At 38.2% G+C, this 18,444-nt stretch overlaps 1 protein-coding gene across 2 annotated transcripts in view; it reads left to right on the top strand.

The window, feature by feature from the left end:
* Nucleotides 1-18,444, top strand: part of tafa5b (TAFA chemokine like family member 5b) — a 49,278-nt gene that overhangs the window by 19,277 nt on the left and 11,557 nt on the right. For both annotated transcript variants that reach the window (XM_084095702.1, XM_084095703.1), the window contains exon 2: nt 16,575-16,724. In XM_084095702.1, coding sequence (XP_083951828.1) covers nt 16,575-16,724 — 150 coding nt within the window. The remainder of the gene's footprint in view (nt 1-16,574; nt 16,725-18,444) is intronic.

The raw sequence follows: 18,444 nt of genomic DNA, 5'->3' as shown, positions 1-18,444 counted from the left end.
AGTCAGTACAGTGCAAACACAATGAGATGGAAAAGAGACAAGAGTAATTTTGAAGAATATTACTTTTTAAAGAATTTAATGTATTTCCTTATTGCACTTGTAATTATTATCATACACATAAATGTATTTCTTATGTGTATGACACATAGTGCATGCGTATGTGTATGCCATGTACGTGCATCAGTGATACTCTGTATTCATCTGGCATCAGCATTGAAAAAAAAAAAAAAAAAAATCCTTTAATGTACGTGTGCACTTAAATAGCTTAAGGCCAAACCAAGGACCATCTGTTTGAATTGCTACTCCATTTATTTACTTAAGGAAATGCCATATTAATATCAATGTCATTTACTGACTTTCTTTGCAACTGAATAACAGTCATAACCTACTTTGGAGACAAATGATGCATGCTGATATCAAAATTATTCGGTTTTACAAATTGATTTACTATCAATTGTTATTATAAATGATCTTGTGGATAGCATATAGACTGGATTGTGATATGCATTGTAAAGAAACCTAAAAAAAAAAGACATATCTGCCTATATTCCCAATCTGACAATCCTTGAGCAGACCTGCATTGTGGAACCACTGGTGTCATTAAGGGGATAGATAGATAGATAGATAGATAGATAGATAGATAGATGTGATACCCTAGATCTCAGTCTGACATCTTTTGTCTTCTATACGCTTTGGAAAGAAAAAGTGAGAAAATTCTGCCTCATAAAATTGATCCATGTTGCATAAGGGTCTCAGTATAAGGAACACTGTGAAATAGTTCAGACATGTTCATGACCAGTGTCTTTTAGCTCAATTATTTTTCAATATTCAAGAACTTTCTAACTACAGATCTTTAAATACAGCATAAGGCAAGTTGGGATTGCATTTTAATCGACAACCCTTACAGATGTCTTTAGTTTTAAGCAATCAATGGACTTCTAAGTGAACCAATGCTATCATTAAGTTCAGAGTTCTTTCTGTGTGCGATATCAGTATAGGTGTCAGGTTCAACCCAAGAGCAGTCACCCATTATGTGTGAGCTAGCTTTGAACGGCTTAAAGGTTTGAGTTGGCCTGCCGCCATGGCAAACAAAACATGTTGGCCTGGTTGCCACAGTAACTGGGCTTTTAAGGAAATAATTGGAGAATGCATGGGTTTGCTTCTCACAAAGTGCCAAGGAATAGAGCAGTGACCTCCAGCATAGTGATAGAGAGAACCACAGGAGGCATCTGCCCAAACCCTTTTCATTTCCTACATACAGAGACTTAGTGCACTGTTGGGTGTTTGATATTATAATGCACCAACCTCAGACCGTAGCTCATATTTTCCAACATTTCTCCATTTATTTTTTTCTGTAGGCCAATTTTGTTTATGCTCAATTTAGAATTGATTATCCTATGGCTTTAAAAATATAATTTACAGTGACTGTTATAAAGAACAAATAAAATTAACAAGTCAACACGAAATACAAACTGATCATATTTACTTGCCTTATACACATTTCTGGTGTTATTGTGAATTATTTAACAGTGCATTCATTACAAATAACTTGCTTCATCACTGAAACAACTTTCCTTTTTAGATGATGCCACTTTTTTTTTTATGTTGCTAATAGTCGCACAATTCCATGCCAGTTAAAATGAATTAAATAAACACTTTCCTTTTTAGCTGATGCCACTTTTTAAAAATCTTGCTAATAGCACAATTTCATGCAGTTAACAGTAACGTAGTATAAACCCACTCTTCCTTTAGGATGATAAAATTAATCCTTACATTTTTTTTCTTTTAAATATCCTGTTTAACTCAAATATGTAATATTATAGAAGTCAAACAGTTTGCGAATGCAAGCTATTTTAAGCTATTAAAGCTCATAAAAATGTATTATTTTTTTATTGAGGCTCCATTTTGGTCTCATTTGGTGCTTTGGATGTAATGTTGTAGTACTACTGATACACTCTGCACCCTTTTTGCATACTTTTTGCAACCTCCTAACAATTCTTCAATGCCTTATGAGTTTGGAGAACAAGAGATTAGACACCATTCCTCCTTAAAAAATCCCTCCAGATCCTTCAAATTCCCAGGTCCATGTTGATACTCTCCTCTTCAATTTTCTATAGGATTCAGGTCAGGGGACTGGGACGGCAGAACCTTAATTTTGTGCTCAGTGACCCATTTTTGTGTTGATCTTGATGTTTGTTTTGGATCATTGACCTGATGGAAGATCCAACCACGGCCCATAATAAGATTTCTAGCAGAGGCCGTCAGGTTTTTATTTTTTATGTTGATATTTGATAGAATCCATGATGCCATTTATCTGAACAAGATGTCCAGGGCCTCCAGAATAAAAATAGGCCCACAACATTAAATACACACGTCCTCTTCCAGGCAGATTCATAACCTTTCCTGTTGTTCGGAACTTTTTTATTGCCATGGTGGTGGAAATAGGGATTTTCAATGCTTTTCATGCCACTTTCTGTTTTGTGAAGCTCAACAATCTTTTGCTGCACATCAGAACTATATTCTTTGGTTTGACTCATTGTGATGGATGCTTAAGGGAATTTGGCCTTTTGTTTCTTCATATTTACACTCCTGAGAAACAAGTCGTGGCTGGATAATTTCATGTTCCTACTCACTCTGGTGTGCTAAAAATTGTAAATATGAAGGGGAATATAGGCTACTTCAGATATATATTTTTACTTAAGAATTAAGAATTTCTAGAGGTACCAATAATTGTGGCCAACGTGTATTAGAGAAAAATGATTTATTTCATAATGTGATTTTTCCTCCACACTCATTAGATTTAGCCTACTTCAATAAAAAGTTAGATTTTTGTGATTTTTTTTAATGAAAGATCAAAAGGATAAACAATGCAGATTTATTCTCACAGCCTTCTTTGTTCATATTAATTCATATTCTGACCACGACTGTAATACAGTATATGAAGGGCCTGACATAACCTTTTTAGGTTCTATATAGAACCTTTTCTTATATGAGTGTTTATATCACAAAACTGCAGTTTTGATGCCATTGGCTGTTCAGTTCATACAAAATCTCCTCTGACTAATGATTCAAGTCATGATGACAATGACAGTGAACTGAGAGAACTACTCAAAAAACCAATGCACAGCTAAAGCATTTCAAATGAACAGTTGGCTACAAAGATTGCCATTACTGTGGCCACCTGAACTCCCCCAGCAGTTGCTAATTGATGGAAATAGCTTGAAAGAGGATGGATGCCAGACTAAAACCATGGAGTGATTAACAAGAGGGCTGTGGAAGGCTTGCGTGTCTTAACAAAGTGTTCTGCGTACGTTTTAAGTATTCTAAATAAGTTTAAAACACTCCCCAGGAGTCCGTACAAGCAGACGTCTTGCAGTCACACTTTGCAGGGGCTTTTGGAATGATTGGACTGTGGAAGCAAAGATTTTGGCTTCCTGCTGAGCCCAGAGGCCAGCCAGACTGACCTGGCATCAGGTCCAATCTCAGTCTGACTGTCATTACCGACTCTAAAGGAGACCCTCGTCCCCCGCCAGCCCTCCCTCTGACTACTGCTCCAATCTAGACAAGGATAATAGGTGTATAGGATGACAGGAAGGAATATAAACTGCCTAGATAAAGTATCCTTAGCCCTTAAGCAAGTTATTGGCAGTTGAAATTATGATGGCTGAATAGTAGGGCTTTTCATAAAAAATGTTGACCTAAAATATATGATACAGGATGTAAAGTCCTCAATTTCAGGTTGCAATAATTCTGTCTACTCAATATAAAAGATGTACTCAATGTTTTTATGGTCTTGGACTAAGAAGATGGAATCAGATTTGAAGACTTATGCAACATTTTTACAGTACATTCATGCATTTGGCAGTCACTTTATACAATTTATACACCTATGGGAATAGTTTGAATAAAATTAAAACTAAATATAAATTTTCTTCTTCAAAAAATACATTTATCTTGATTTTATAAAATATGGTTATTTTACAAAATAAAATACATTAATTTAATTTAATTTTGTAGTTATTTTATTAATAAAATAATTAAATGGACATTTGTTGTAGCTTGTCTTTCATCTCTCTCAATTCAAAATCTGAATTCTGGCCAATTATTTATTAAAATAATGGAATTGCATTATATTTGTATTATATTATATACATTTATGTTTTTTTACTCTAATCATTCCAGACTGGTATGTGTTGTCTTATATGACCTTTCTTTTTTTTCTTAAATTTGACTTCCTGTGGTCTTTTTTATGGTCTCAGGCTTGTCACAGGAGATGGAATCCAATTTGGTAACACTGACTTGCATTCAACATTTTAAGTTTACATTTATGCATTTGGCAGTCACTTTTATTTCTTCCCTAAAAACCCAAGACTTACACATTGATTTGGCATGTACTGTTTGAACTAGGAATAAGTCTGAATAAAATAAAATGAAATATATATATATTTTTTATAAAATAACAGTATTTTAGAAATGTATTCATTTTATTTATTTTTTAAAAAATAAATAAAAAATAAATAAAATTGTAGTTATTTTTAAACAAAAATATTTTTTTTTAATCTTTAAAAATAAATACATTTATTTTTTATAAAAAAATACATCTATTTTATAAAAACATTTATTTTAGAAAATAAAATACATTCATGTACTTTTATTTTATAATTATTTTATAAATAAAATTAAATAAAATGACATTTTTGAAGCTTGTTTTCAACATTTGCAATATCTTTTCTTTATATATATATATATATATATATATATGTTTTTTTTTATATATATATAGTTAAAAAGTCATGGTTTCAAATCATTAAAGACTTTGTGTTGTCTCATATATGACCTTTCTGGTTTTTGTCTTGAATTTGACTTCATGTGATCCTAGGCTAAACTCCTACTCAGAATATGACACTGGATGTCTATATCAAATATCCTAATTGTCTTATCAAAACTACCGTAGCAGAACATTACATTATTCATATGCTTTTGTTACTGGTGGTGTTTCTTAATGAAAACATCTTACAGTTAAATGAGGCCAATTGACTTGCATTGGAAGGCAATAACTGCAGCATAAAGCTTTCGGTTATAGAATTGAACTGAGCGATCTTGGCATGAGAATGAAGGCTGATAGCATTGTGTGGTGCGCTGGTGGAGTCCAGCATCGGTCCCCTGATGATAGACTCCCTTTTCACTCCATCACTTTTCTGACAGCCTGTAAAGCATAGCTTTTGAATTTCAGATCAGCACAGCCAGCAAGTCTCCATCTCCGCGATGCATGGTTGGCAGCTCTTTCATCCCTAAAACGCATGCACTGGAGTATACAGGAGATCCTGGGGAGAGAGAGGAGAGGTTGAAGATGAATCAGACATTTCATTGTCAGCGGGGCTATTTAAACAGACAGGGAGGGCGTATCATCTATCACAAGTTGCGCCGCTTAACACGTCTAAGCTGCAGCACTTAGAGGCGTTTTAGAACAATGCGAGCAAATCTGAAGCTTATTTGAGCGGTGTGGCTCCGTGACCATTAGCAAAATGTTGATTTGTATTCTTGCCGTGTTAATGATGTCATAATGGCTCGTCCTGGAGTGAACCCGTCTCACATTCGGTGTGTTTAATTGTGTTTTCCTCTGAATTATCTCAATGGTCGTACACTATAATGAGCACATTAGCAAGCACACCAATTTACTGATAACTCACAAAAAACTCAGGTTACGACTGTAAAGGGAACGAGATTCTGCATTGGAGATTGCAACGCTATGGGAACATTTCTGTTTGATTGGGTTTTGAAGCCATCATGACCAGGAGGCTCTATATAAATAGCGCCCTGACCAAACAATGGCAGGTTCAGTCAATCATAGGCATGCAGGAAATATAGCAGAGCAACGCAGCATCTCGTTCCCTTTTAGGGAACGATGGTTAACAAACTTTATTACTGTAACCTGAGACAATCCCTTTCAAGTGAACTTGTGCTGTCATAGACAGCAACGGTATGGGAATGATAATACCCACTCCGTTGTACTGACAAGTGCCATACTGTGAATCATGGCTAGCACAACTAAGACATTAGCACCTGGCATCACACACATATTGTAGGGATACCCCTGACAATACGGTTTTTGAAGCCGCCATACTCCTATTCGAATGAGCTCTGACAGCCATTGCTGAACGGATAGCCTTGACTATCCACTTGCTCATTCTTTTCTTGGATGCTGGGGTCCCTTTTCTAGGCAACCCAAAGCAAACAAACAATTGATCAGTCTTATGCCACAGGGCAGCTCTGTGAACATAAATAGCAAATTTTGCTTTTCCTGGTCCAACGTCCGAAAGGGGGGAGGACAAAAGGCCTGAAAAACTATAGATTGTGCCACATTAGTGGGGACATACCTTGGTCTAGGGTGTAGAAAGGCTTTCACCATACCAGGTGCAAAGCCTCTAATCAATACGGCGGAAATGCGACACCAATGGATTTCTCCCTAATGACTCCCCACCCAAAGGTGCATGGTAAACAGCTATGGACGCCACGTATCCTTCAGAGTGGAGGGCGATAACCCTGCAGAGAACTGATCCTGCAGGAGCTCCAAAACAGTACAAACCAGCTATAAACTGGGTCCATCTGGCAATTTATGCACCATAAAGTGAAAACTCTCCACTTCAAGGCATGTAGTTTCCTTGGTGAGGGAGCTCTAGAGTGAAGTATGGTCTCAACAATCTCAGTTGAGAGACCAGACAGTTGGTTTCCATAACCCCAGGTGGGGGTGAAGGGTTGAGCCCTCTGCCTGAGACAGAAGGTCCCTTCTGACTAGTGTTGCTTTCGTCAACGAAAATTATGACGAAATATTGTCGTCAACGAACCGTTATCACCTGACGAAAACGAGACGAGATGAGACGTAAATGTTGGTCATGTGACGATGACTAAAATACATGTGTAATGCAATATCGTTGACGAATAAAAACGAGACTAAATGTGGTTTACAAAATAAAAACTATGCTAAAATGTCTCTTCATTTTTGTTGACCAAAACGAGACGAGACGAAATGTCACGACGAATGAGAGAGTTGTGCGTGAACCCATAGCTTTGTCGGCTTTAAATTCTGGTTTGCGATCTGGTCACCCGATTATCAGCGAATTTAATAATAGTACTCCATTAGTTATTCTATTAAAATGTCTCATTGATATATTTGACACATTCATAATCATTACTTTTGCCGGTTCTTTGTGACAGCTGTATGTTATTGGCAGCGTCTCTGGTTACATGAACGCGTCACCGCATCAGCACCAGAACATGGAGATTTTATTTTAGAGAATAATCGCACAACCTATTCGATATTCTATAATTAAATAAACTAATCGAATATCCAAAAATCATGACTCATCCCTGCATGGAATCTCTTGTTTCTTTTCCCAAATCTTCACTCGCGTCATTTTCTAAAGGGATTATAAACGTTTCTTCATTGGTTCGCTTTTAATTAGACCTATTACATTCGTATTCTTTACTGTGGTAAAGTAGAAAAACGCTGTAGGACAGATAACCTACATTTGTACTTGCATGTCAAATTCTTTTCAACACAGTTTGTGCTTGTTATATTAGACATAGGGCGCGTCAAGTTTAGTTGTAAAGCGCGTTTCACACGCGCAGGTGATTTTTAGTTTCACTTTCTCTGGCAGCGCAATCTCAAACATAGCCTAAATATCTCGCCCTTGTGGAGGATAAAATTCGCTCTTCAGACCAATTTACATCAAGTAGAAAACACGAAGATGCAGTGGGGAAAAAAGTATTTAGTCAGCCACCAATTGTGCAAGTTCTCCCACTTAAAAAGATGAGAGAGGCCTGTAATTTTCATTATAGGTACACTTCAACTATGAGAGACAAAATGAGAAAAAAAAATCCAGAAAATCACATTGTAGGATTTTTAATGAATTTATTTGCAAATAATGGTGGAAAATAAGTATTTGGTCAATAACAAAAGTTTATCTCAATACTTTGTTATATATCCTTTGTTGGCAATGACAGAGGTCAAACGTTTTCTGTAAGTCTTCACAAGGTTTTCACACACTGTTGCTGGTATTTTGGCCCATTCCTCCATGCAGATCTCCTCTAGAGCAGTGATGTTTTGGGGCTGTCACTGGGCAACATGGACTTTCAACTCCCTCCAAAGATTTTCTATAGGGTTGAGATCTGGAGACTGGCTAGGCCACTCCAGGACCTTGAAATGCTTCTTACGAAGCCCCTCCTTCGTTGCCTGGGCAGTGTGTTTGGGATCATTGTCATACTGAAAGACCCAGCCACGTTTCATCTTCAATGCCCTTGCTGATGGAAGGAGGTTTTCACTCAAAATCTCATGATACATGGCCCCATTCATTCTTTCCTTTACACAGATCAGTCGTCCTGGTCCATTTGCAGAAAAACAGCCCCGAAGCATGATGTTTCCACCCCCATGCTTCACAGTAGGTATGGTGTTCTTTGGATGCAACTTCTCCTCCAAACACGACGAGTTGAGTTTTTACCAAAAAGTTCTATTTTGGTTTCATCTGACCATATGACATTCTCCCAATCCTCTTCTGGATCATCCAAATGCTCTCTAGCAAACTTCGGACGGGCCTGGACATGTACTGGCTTAAGCAGGAGGATACGTCTGGCACTGCAGGATTTGAGTCCCTGGCAGCGTAGTGTGTTACTGATGGTAGCCTTTGTTACTTTGGTCCCAGCTCTCTGCAGGTCATTCACTAGGTCCCCCCGTGTGGTTCTGGGATTTTTGCTCACCGTTCTTGTGATCATTTTGACCCCACGGGGTGAGATCTTGCGTGGAGCCCCAGATCGAGGGATATTATCAGTGGTCTTGTATGTCTTCCATTTCCTAATAATTGCTCCCACAGTTGATTTCTTCACACCAAGCTGCTTACCTATTGCAGATTCAGTCTTCCCAGCCTGGTGCAGGTCTACAATTTTGTTTCTGATGTCCTTTGACAGCTCTTTGGTCTTGGCCATAGTGGAGTTTGGAGTGTGACTGTTTGAGGTTGTGGACAAGTGTCTTTTATACTGATAACAAGTTCAAAAAGGTGCCATTAATACAGGTAACGAGTGGAGGACAGAGGAGCCTCTTAAAGAAGAAGTTACAGGTCTGTGAGAGCCAGAAATCTTGCTTGTTTGTAGGTGACCAAATACTTATTTTCCACCATAATTTGCAAATAAATTCATTAAAAATCCTACAATGTTTTTTTCTGCATTTTTGAACCTGAGTTGAAGTGTACCTGTGATGAAAATTACAGGCCTCTCTCATCTTTTTAAGTGGGAGAACTTGCACAATTGGTGGCTGACTAAATACTTTTTTTCCCCACTGTATCATAAAGAGATCGATGGTCTCTTTCCTGCTCGTGTCCCACATCCCTCTCAGAGCGCAGAGTATCACGCGTCTTTGTGTGGAAATATAAAACGAGTTTTTATTTTTTTATTTTTTTAAATAACCCCCCCAACCACCGCCGGTAGTTGGTCCATTACCGCGGTGGTAAAAAAAAAAAAACTGCCACCGTCACAGCCCTAAATATAGACTAAATATAATAAGATAACCTTGTTTGAAATTCTATATTGACTGGGTTAAATAGAATTGCATTACTAAAAAGAGACTAAAATACAATTTTCATTGACTAAAACTAGACTAAAATGTCATCAGTTTTCGTCGACTAAAACTAGACTAAAATGTCATCAGTTTTCGTTGACTAAAACTAGACTAAAATGTCATCAGTTTTCGTCGACTAAAACTTGACTAGACTAAAAAGAGTATGAACGTGACTAAAACGAATAAAAACTAAAAGGACAGCTTGACACAAAGACTAGACTAAAACTAAAATTAAAACAGGCCGCCAAAAACAACACTACTTCTGACCAGAATCTCCCTTGGAGAGCTGCTGAGAAAGGACACCAGGTCAGAGAACCATACTCGGGATGGCCAGAACGGGGCTACTAACAATAGACGGACCCCGTCCTGGCGGAATCTCCAGAAAGCGATTGGGGAAAGGCTTACAGACGCAGCCTCGGGCATGTCTGCACCATAGGTTCCAGTCCCAGTGGAGCTGGAAACGTGAGGGAGAACCAAAGCAGACAGTGTGTCGTTTCTTGATGCGCAGATAGGTCCACTTCCGCCTGGCAGTACTCCCTTCAGATCAACTCAACAGGCTTGACTAAAAAAGGGGCATAGCAGTACACTTAGAAAAAGACTGAACAAGTATGGCATGTTTAGAAGGGTTGTCAGAAGAAAACTTCTTCACAGCTTAAGTTAGCAAAGTTGCATCTGAACAAACCACAAGACTTCTGGAACAATGTTGTTTGGACAGATGAGACCAAAGTGGAGATGTTTGGCCATAAATCTGCGCTTAAATCTGCAGTAAAAGTGCAGTCACATTTACTGTTGCTCTGTGAAATTTCGCTGGTGAAATGCAGTAATTTCAGTAGGGAGCAAATTTGGAAGTTTAGTGTGAGGGCAAAAAAGTTCCACACGAAGATGTTGCTTATTTTAAAGTTGGTCATGCAAATTCACCACTAGAAAGTGACTTCTGTGTGAGCTGTGCTTCATACATTGCTACGCTACTGACAAAATACCTTTTTGGCAACAAAATTTTGCTGAAATATCGCTAATGTGACACACCTTAAGGGGCAGATTTACTAAACAGGGCAAATTAGCATGAGAGCGGAATTCCAAAACAGTGCCGATGGGAGAGACAAAGTTCTGGGGGGGGGGGGGGGGGGGGAGAATAATGGCGCAAACACCAGTACATTGACGAGCGAAAACATTTGTAAATCACCTTGCGTGATTCATTTAAATACTGTCCTCCCATAAATTGCGCCTGAAAGCGAAATTCCTACAGAATCTAATGCAATAAGGTCAGCCACAAAAATTACTTTTCAGCGCAAATTTTTCACTGCATGTCTTTAGTAAATCCTGACAGTAGTTTTTTAACGCCTAAAGAGGTTTTGCGCTGACGCAAGCTGTTAGTAAATCTGGCCCTAAGGGCGCTTAACCACACAGCCAGATATACGCACTACAATAAGCCAACAAAACGCAAGTTAAGGTGTACACATGCCAGGTGAGGTAATAGGCAAAAATCTAGCGGTGTCAACCAGTTTATGCTGAAGGCGTTATTGACTTTACTCTGATAAAGGAAAATAGATTAACATGTTTACACGACCACACACATTGTTGGCTTATGCATAATCAGGTTAAGAACATGCATGTAAACACACTGAGTGATGGTTTACTCTGACTCACGGGACATAGAGGAGAAAAAGGGTGGCGGAGGAAAGGAAGCTACGGTAAGGTGGTGGAAAACAGTGGCCGTGTTGGGTATGGTCATAAAGGGTCATAAAGCCATGGCAGGGCCGAATTAATGAGTGAGAGATTAAAGGAGGGGCGCTCACAGTCTGCATTCAGTCACTGCAGAACCAGACTTTGCTCCTGGCATGCTGATTAGCCTCCATGAATGGCTCTATGGACTCCTCTCTCCGGGATCTATCAGAGCCCAGTCATTACGGCCTATTTGGGGCTGAAGTTGGAAATGAATGGTGAAGCTTTTTTCTTCCAGCTTTGGAGTAGGGCTCACCTCTAGGGCACCGTGGAGAAAGAGAGAGAGACTGGGTGTTGTCAAACATGACAGGAAGAGAAGATAACGTTTTTTTAGAAAGGGGAAAGCCAGTGCACTGATTCTGTGCCACATTTTTACCTGCATTTGGTTTTAAGTATGATATTAGTTTGATATTAATCAGAGATGACCACTTGAAGGTTCTTAACACAAATGTAGCAAAATGTTGTCAAAATTAGAACATTACATTATCTATCTATCATTACATGTATACATTTGCAAATATTTATTATAAATATTTGACATGAGAGCACACATTACTTTTTGTTTATCTGCAGATGGCCTGACACATTATTTTGACAGCAATGAAAAACACAATTTGTGTGAAAATGGAAGCAAGATATCCAAAATAATTCCTCTGTACATAAATGTCTGTTTTTTCAGTTCCATAACCCGTTTTGTCCCACGTCTCGAGAATCAGAGAGTTTATTTTGAAGAATACATTATTTAATTCAGAGCAACTTTGATAACGAGGAGTTTCCACCCACATCACCGCTCTCATTTCCTGTGATATTCTGTGATGATGTAATTATGAAGTATCTGCCCTGTCATATCAACGATTTCACTTTATTCAAAGCTTCAGTTCAATTCAGTCTTTGAAGAGAGAAAAAGCAGACGTTCACCTATTAGAGCAGACACCAGAGCAATGCCTTCTGATTATTGTATGCTGATATTTGATTTTGCAGAAAGAGAGAAGCAAGAGCAAGAGAGTGAAAAATGATGTATGGAGAAGAGAAAAACAGATAGAGAGGGGAAAAAAATCAAATCACTTCTTGAAAATGTTCCAATAATCACTAAAGCGCTCCAGCAACTGAGTTGGCCAAAAATAGATTGAATTGAAAGTTCTCTTGGTGTTTTATGACGAGAGTAGCTCGCAACAAGGGTCGTCTGGAGAACTTTCCTTCAAACTCTTTTGTTTATTTTGGCAGTTCTGACAAGCCTGCAATAATTTCTTCTCAGTTTCAAATGTAGACTGAAATATTGGGTGTAATAAAAGCCGATGGGCTTCGCATCCTGATGAATCGATGATGGGCTGAGAGAGGAGAGGAGAGCCTCTGAAAATGATGGCTTCTTTTCTCTAGCGCCCAGGGCAAGCAGATTTTCAGCTGTGCTCATAAATGTAAAAAAAGAAACAGGCTGTATTTTTTTTTATTTATGTGTATAAAACAGATATACAAACCAAACCAATCCAGCCTGGACGTGGTTTTACATTCAGTACCTCTTCACTGGCGGTGGAAGCACCATCCATCATTGTTTGTGTTGGACCTCATGCATGTTTGGTCAGATGAACCATTTCACACACTGTAGATCAAACTTCAGCTGCATACATATACAGACACACAGGTAATTTTACATGCCAATAATTCCACCGGCCGCCATATCTAGTCAAGTAGATGCTATAATCCATCATGTGCTATAGACATACACCTTCATTATGTCTCTCACAGCTACACTAGATCACAGTTGCCCTAAGACTACATACTATGACTGCATTCAGAGCCGACCCTGACCTCCCTGGACACCTGACACCCCAGTGGTCCCACTACAATCCTCCCTCCTTAAACTAGTACTAATGAAAATGTAATTCCCGATATCAGAAATAGACATTGTTACTAGAAAAAAGTACAAGAATTCACATTTTAAATAGTACAAATTTAATTATTGATATCAGAAATGCATCCTGTGAATGAATAAAAGCTAAAATGGCTTGCCATAGCATGTCACTGTGTTTTAAATGATAAAAGCAATAAAGTTTATTACTTACTGAGGGATGTGCATCCATATTGATCAGTATGCCCAGCCAATCAACATTTTAAATATAGCCTATAAATCAATAGTCAATGTCAATACATTGCTTTCTTGCAGAGTTGTAACTAAACTGACTTGGAGACTAGATAATCATTGTCTTGTTTTAAAAGTATGTGCGCCTATAATGAGGAGTGTCATCACGCCCATATATTGTATTGGTCCCCACAGATGTTTTGCTGGAAAGTGCGCGTTTCATTTCGTGCACAAGCATATGAACGCATGTTAATGCGCGACGCGGCCGGTTATCTTTTATAAACAAACACCGTTGCCCTTTGTCGTTTATCAAACGTAATACATGGTTGTATTTTACTCTCACTTTTTTTTTGTCAGGCACAGAACACAGCCCTGGAAGTGGTGGCATTAGCAAACAAGACACAGACAGACCAAAAGATGCTTAGACAGACTAGAGAGAGATGCACATCAACTTAACTTTACTGTTCTTTGCTGACATCAAACCTGGAGAGGAGAGAACACAAGTTTTTTTCTGTCTTTTCGTGACCAGAAGGATTCCGCTTAATTTTCTCATCGATGTTGTAAACTTTGATTGACGCGCTTTGACACGAGGGGGAGACGGGGTCTTGAGTAATTTGCGGGGCCCTACACAACTTGCGTAGTGTGTGTATAGGGCTGATCGGCTCTGACTGCAATACTCAGACACACTTCTGTGATTGAACGCTTCTTTCTGTAGTGAGCGTAATTGTCTCTATCTGCAGCCATATCACAAGGAATCACATTTTCTTGGATCTTTTGAGATAAAATTGCTTGAAGTGCTATGAAACATACTGTGACTTGCTCAAACCTTCCCAGTCAAGAAAGATTATTATTTTTTTTCAAAATTTTTTTTTCAATATCCTTGATTATTTCAGTGTAATCTTAACATTTATGTGGCTTATTTTAATATGAACTGCAACTTGCAGAACTCAAACCCAGTCAAGAAACAATCTTATTTTGTTATTTTCTTTATTACTTTATTTTATTTCATTATTGGCTGTGGATTATGGACATTAGTGTACATTTAACAACATTCCTGATTATTTCTTTTTGATCTTAACTGTTTATGTGGCATATTTTTATTATTATACATTAATAGTATTAATGATAGTTGTTATGATTTTTATTACTATTAAGATTTATCAAATTACAACATTACTATACATTTTTGCCCTGAATTCCTGTCATGTTAGTAAAGCATTATTTATTTCTTATTATTAATTATACATTTGTAATATTAATGATTATTATTATTAATAGAAAGAAATGATGTGGAATTGCTTGCTGGATGTGTGGTAATATAATATAATAATAAAATAATAATAATCAGATTCCTCAAAGGGATACCTTGTCCATGGCACGCATACTCTTTATTATCAGCGGTAGTGTTTAGATGTAGATGTTTTTGTCTTGCAGGTAATGCGTAGGCCATTATGGCAATTGTGACAGACTGCCTGTTAAAAGCTTGGCAAAGGATAACCTAACTGTGTACATAAGCATTGCTTTGTAAGAGGGTTGGGGTGTTGATGCATCCCATCGCTGAATTAATCATCATCTAACATAAGCGATCTCTCAAGAGGTTGTACGCTGCTTTCTTAGCCATCTGTCTGGACTTACAGTGGGGTTTGTGGAAGATCTGCAGCCCACCCTGATGCATCAAGCTTTTTTCCGCTGACACGTCACTGCTAGGACATGATTCACTGTCGCAGGTCCATATCCAACATATTGCACTGGCTTGATGAAGCCGTGTATATAGATTCCTGTTTATGCAGGTGCAGGATAATAGAGGAACATTGAACAATGGCCGCAGTGTGCAGCTTCAGCAGAACTTGGTCCCCATCAGTCTGCTAACAAGGGTGATGCCTCAGTCTACAATATTAGTAGGGAAACTAACAGCTCAGCACCGTAAAAATCCATTTATTCTGTCAAAGCTGTGGGCTACTTCCAAATACAGAGTGGTGTGGTGTTATATGGGAGACGCTGGTTTGAATCTGGCCTGCGTTGTGTCATGATTCTGTTTCTCTCACTTTTGTGCTTATTTTTTGTCCTGTTAAATTGGCTATATACATTTTTTATGACTAAAACGGTTTTAATGATGGAAAAATGACTGCAATTTTTTAACATCACTACTTCAGTCGTTCCTCACCGTTTGCGCTGTAATTATGAGATTAATTAATGCGGCATGCTGAGGAGAGCTGTACTATTACTTTTCTTAGTGATCAGGCTTGCAATTTTCACCCGGTAGATGATAGACCGAACAAAAAAAAACAAAAAAAACATGAACTTGCATTGAAGAAGGGACCTGAGTAGGGCTGCACAAATGGGGGGGGGGGGAGACCTGTGATGATTGTGGGATTTTAAATGTGATTTACAAGAAAAAGAGCTCCAGGTTTGGTGTGCTTATTTGTAGGGTTGCACAATTTGGCCAAAAAGGTTGAGCTAGGCTATATATTAATGTGACTATTATGAATAATAATTATTAGCAGTAAATAATAAATAAATCAAATAAATATTACAATTAATATTATAATAATTACTCATAATTATTATTGCTAAAATTAGAAATAAGAACTATTACTAATTGCAATATTTTAATCTATATTTGTAATCTGAAAAATAAAATAATAGTTTAATTTTACAATACAACTTTGGAAGATGGTTGGTGCATGTCGTGTTCCCAAATGCACATTATAAGCGATCCGTTCATGTGGAGCAGCATTTACTGTGAACTGAGCCGCTCTGAGACACACTGAAAAAAACAGATCATGAGCTGCTTGCTTGAAAACACTGAAACATGCATCGCATATATTTAATTCATTAAATCGCAGCCTATGTCACAGTCATATCAAGATTTCAGTTTTGTTTTGATTAATCATGCAGCCCTAGACCTGAGCCATAGTTAGGGACTGGAATTACAGACATGGGTTAGTAACCGCCTAGCAACCACCTTGAACACCCTAGCAACCACATATAAATGTGCTAAAAACCACTCAGAACATATTAGCAACACCCTGGCAACCAGCCACAGCATTCAAGCATTGTGGCGGAGAGTTTGGCACCACTGACGTTTTCTTAAAAAGATTTGATTGTCATCCTGGTGTTATTGAAAGCTCAGCTGACATTTATCTAAACTCTTTGTCCTTCATTCAGGTCAGCTGGTGGCAGGTACATGTGAAATCGTGACTCTGGACAGGGACAGCAGTCAGCCAAGGAGGACCATCGCCCGGCAGACGGCCAGGTGTGCCTGCAGGAAGGGCCAGATTGCCGGCACTACCAGAGCCAGTCCAGCATGTGTGGAAGGTAAGAATGAGGAGGGGCTGAGGTGGGACTCATCCAGGCTTTTGGAGCCACTGCCTCTAAGCCCACCAGAGCAGCCATAGCTGGGGCTTTCAGATTCCAGAGTGATCCATGAGATTACACTGCTCAGTGAGTGTGGCTGAAGTGTCAGTCACAGGATTTGGAATGTTGCCGCAGGTTTCATCAGTGCCTGAGGTCACGTGTGCCGAATGTGTTACGAGGTGGCGGACGCTGGGGAAATTTAGATTTGTGAGATTAGCTCCGAGCTGCCGCGTGTTATTTAATAGCAAACTTTTCCAAACACAAATGACAAGTGAATCTTGACTACATGTTGTCATATTATGAACAAACTTGAGTTTCCAAAAATCTTTAAATAAACAAAGTTGCATTAGGATTCAATCATAACTGAAAGACATGCAGTTCAGTAAATGAGTCAAATGTTAAAGTAATCAGTGCAATGGATTCAGTGAATACAAACCAGTAAGTCTATTTGAGTAAGTCTATTCATTAAAAGAACTGACTCATTTGAGTCAATTGTTCATGAACCAGAATTTTAAGCCTCGTTCAGACTGTCAGTCCAAATCGTATTTTTGTGCATATCTGATTGAAATCCGATCAGATTTAGCATGCGTGAATGGCAAAAAAATCACATGGAATTTCCGTTTCGAGCTACATTCATAATGTGGTTCTTGAAATCCGCTGTCTGACCGCTCTAATCGGATTTTGCATGGTTTACGTGACTTTCTCATGCCACGTAAAATGTAAAAGTCCGACTTTGTTATAGGAAACATGCTGAAAGTCGCTGCAGAAACAAGGTTGTGTTGTTGTAAAGTGCCTGAAGTCCAGTGCTATTTTAATGATTTATTAAATTTACTGGCTCATTACAAATCATTCATTCACAAATTTAGTCTATGTTAGTTGCACTGTACGTTATTTTTTATAGTACCAAACTTTTTGCAAACACAAATGACAAGTGAATGCAAATTGTATGTTTAACTACCGTTTGCCATATGAACAAACTTAACTTTCTCAAATCTTTCATTTAAAAGAACCAGCTTGTGGATCTGTAAAGTGAACACAATGGAAAGACGTAACACTGGCTCTTTTATTTCACCACATTCATTTCAGCTTGTTACTGAAGCTTTTTTAATGTGATTCAACTGAATTTGTCCACTTGAAGAAAATGGCACCACTTAATCGAGAGCTTTTTAAATGATATTTTGCACTTGTCGCATTCCCTTTTTCCTCAATTTAGTTTTAGTCTTGCATGGACTGGTTTTCAGCGTGACCTGCACTTATCTTCATGTGGTCGTATGTCTTCTTGCCTTCAGTTGTTGCTATGACACCCGAGTAATTTCAAGACATATTTCGTAAGGTAGGAGTTTCTTCGTGGCCAGATGAAAGTAGGTGTTCTTGAGTAATTGCTTTTGAAAGACACAGTCCTCCGTGTTTCTTCGACCTTACATCACCTGTAGTGGGCTACACCACATGCCAATCAGTAACCATGGCTGGAAAAATGTGGTAAAAATGCAAAAGCATGATAAAATAGCACAGAATCCAGGAAACGATAAAGATGAAAAAATAAAATTAGTGTAAACAGAACAGTGCACGTAGAAAAAAAATGCTGTGGATGTCGTGTTTCAGTAATTCCTCATTGCTGTTATTGGAAAATTGTCTTATGGCTTACAAATTGACAATAAATATCAGTCACTCTACGTTGGCA

The sequence above is a fragment of the Abramis brama genome (genome assembly GCF_963993115.1).
Source record: "Abramis brama genome assembly, chromosome: 20".
Lineage (NCBI taxonomy): Eukaryota > Metazoa > Chordata > Actinopteri > Cypriniformes > Leuciscidae > Abramis > Abramis brama.
Note: the sequence above shows the minus strand (reverse complement) of the source record. Positions and strands in the feature narration are given on the sequence as shown.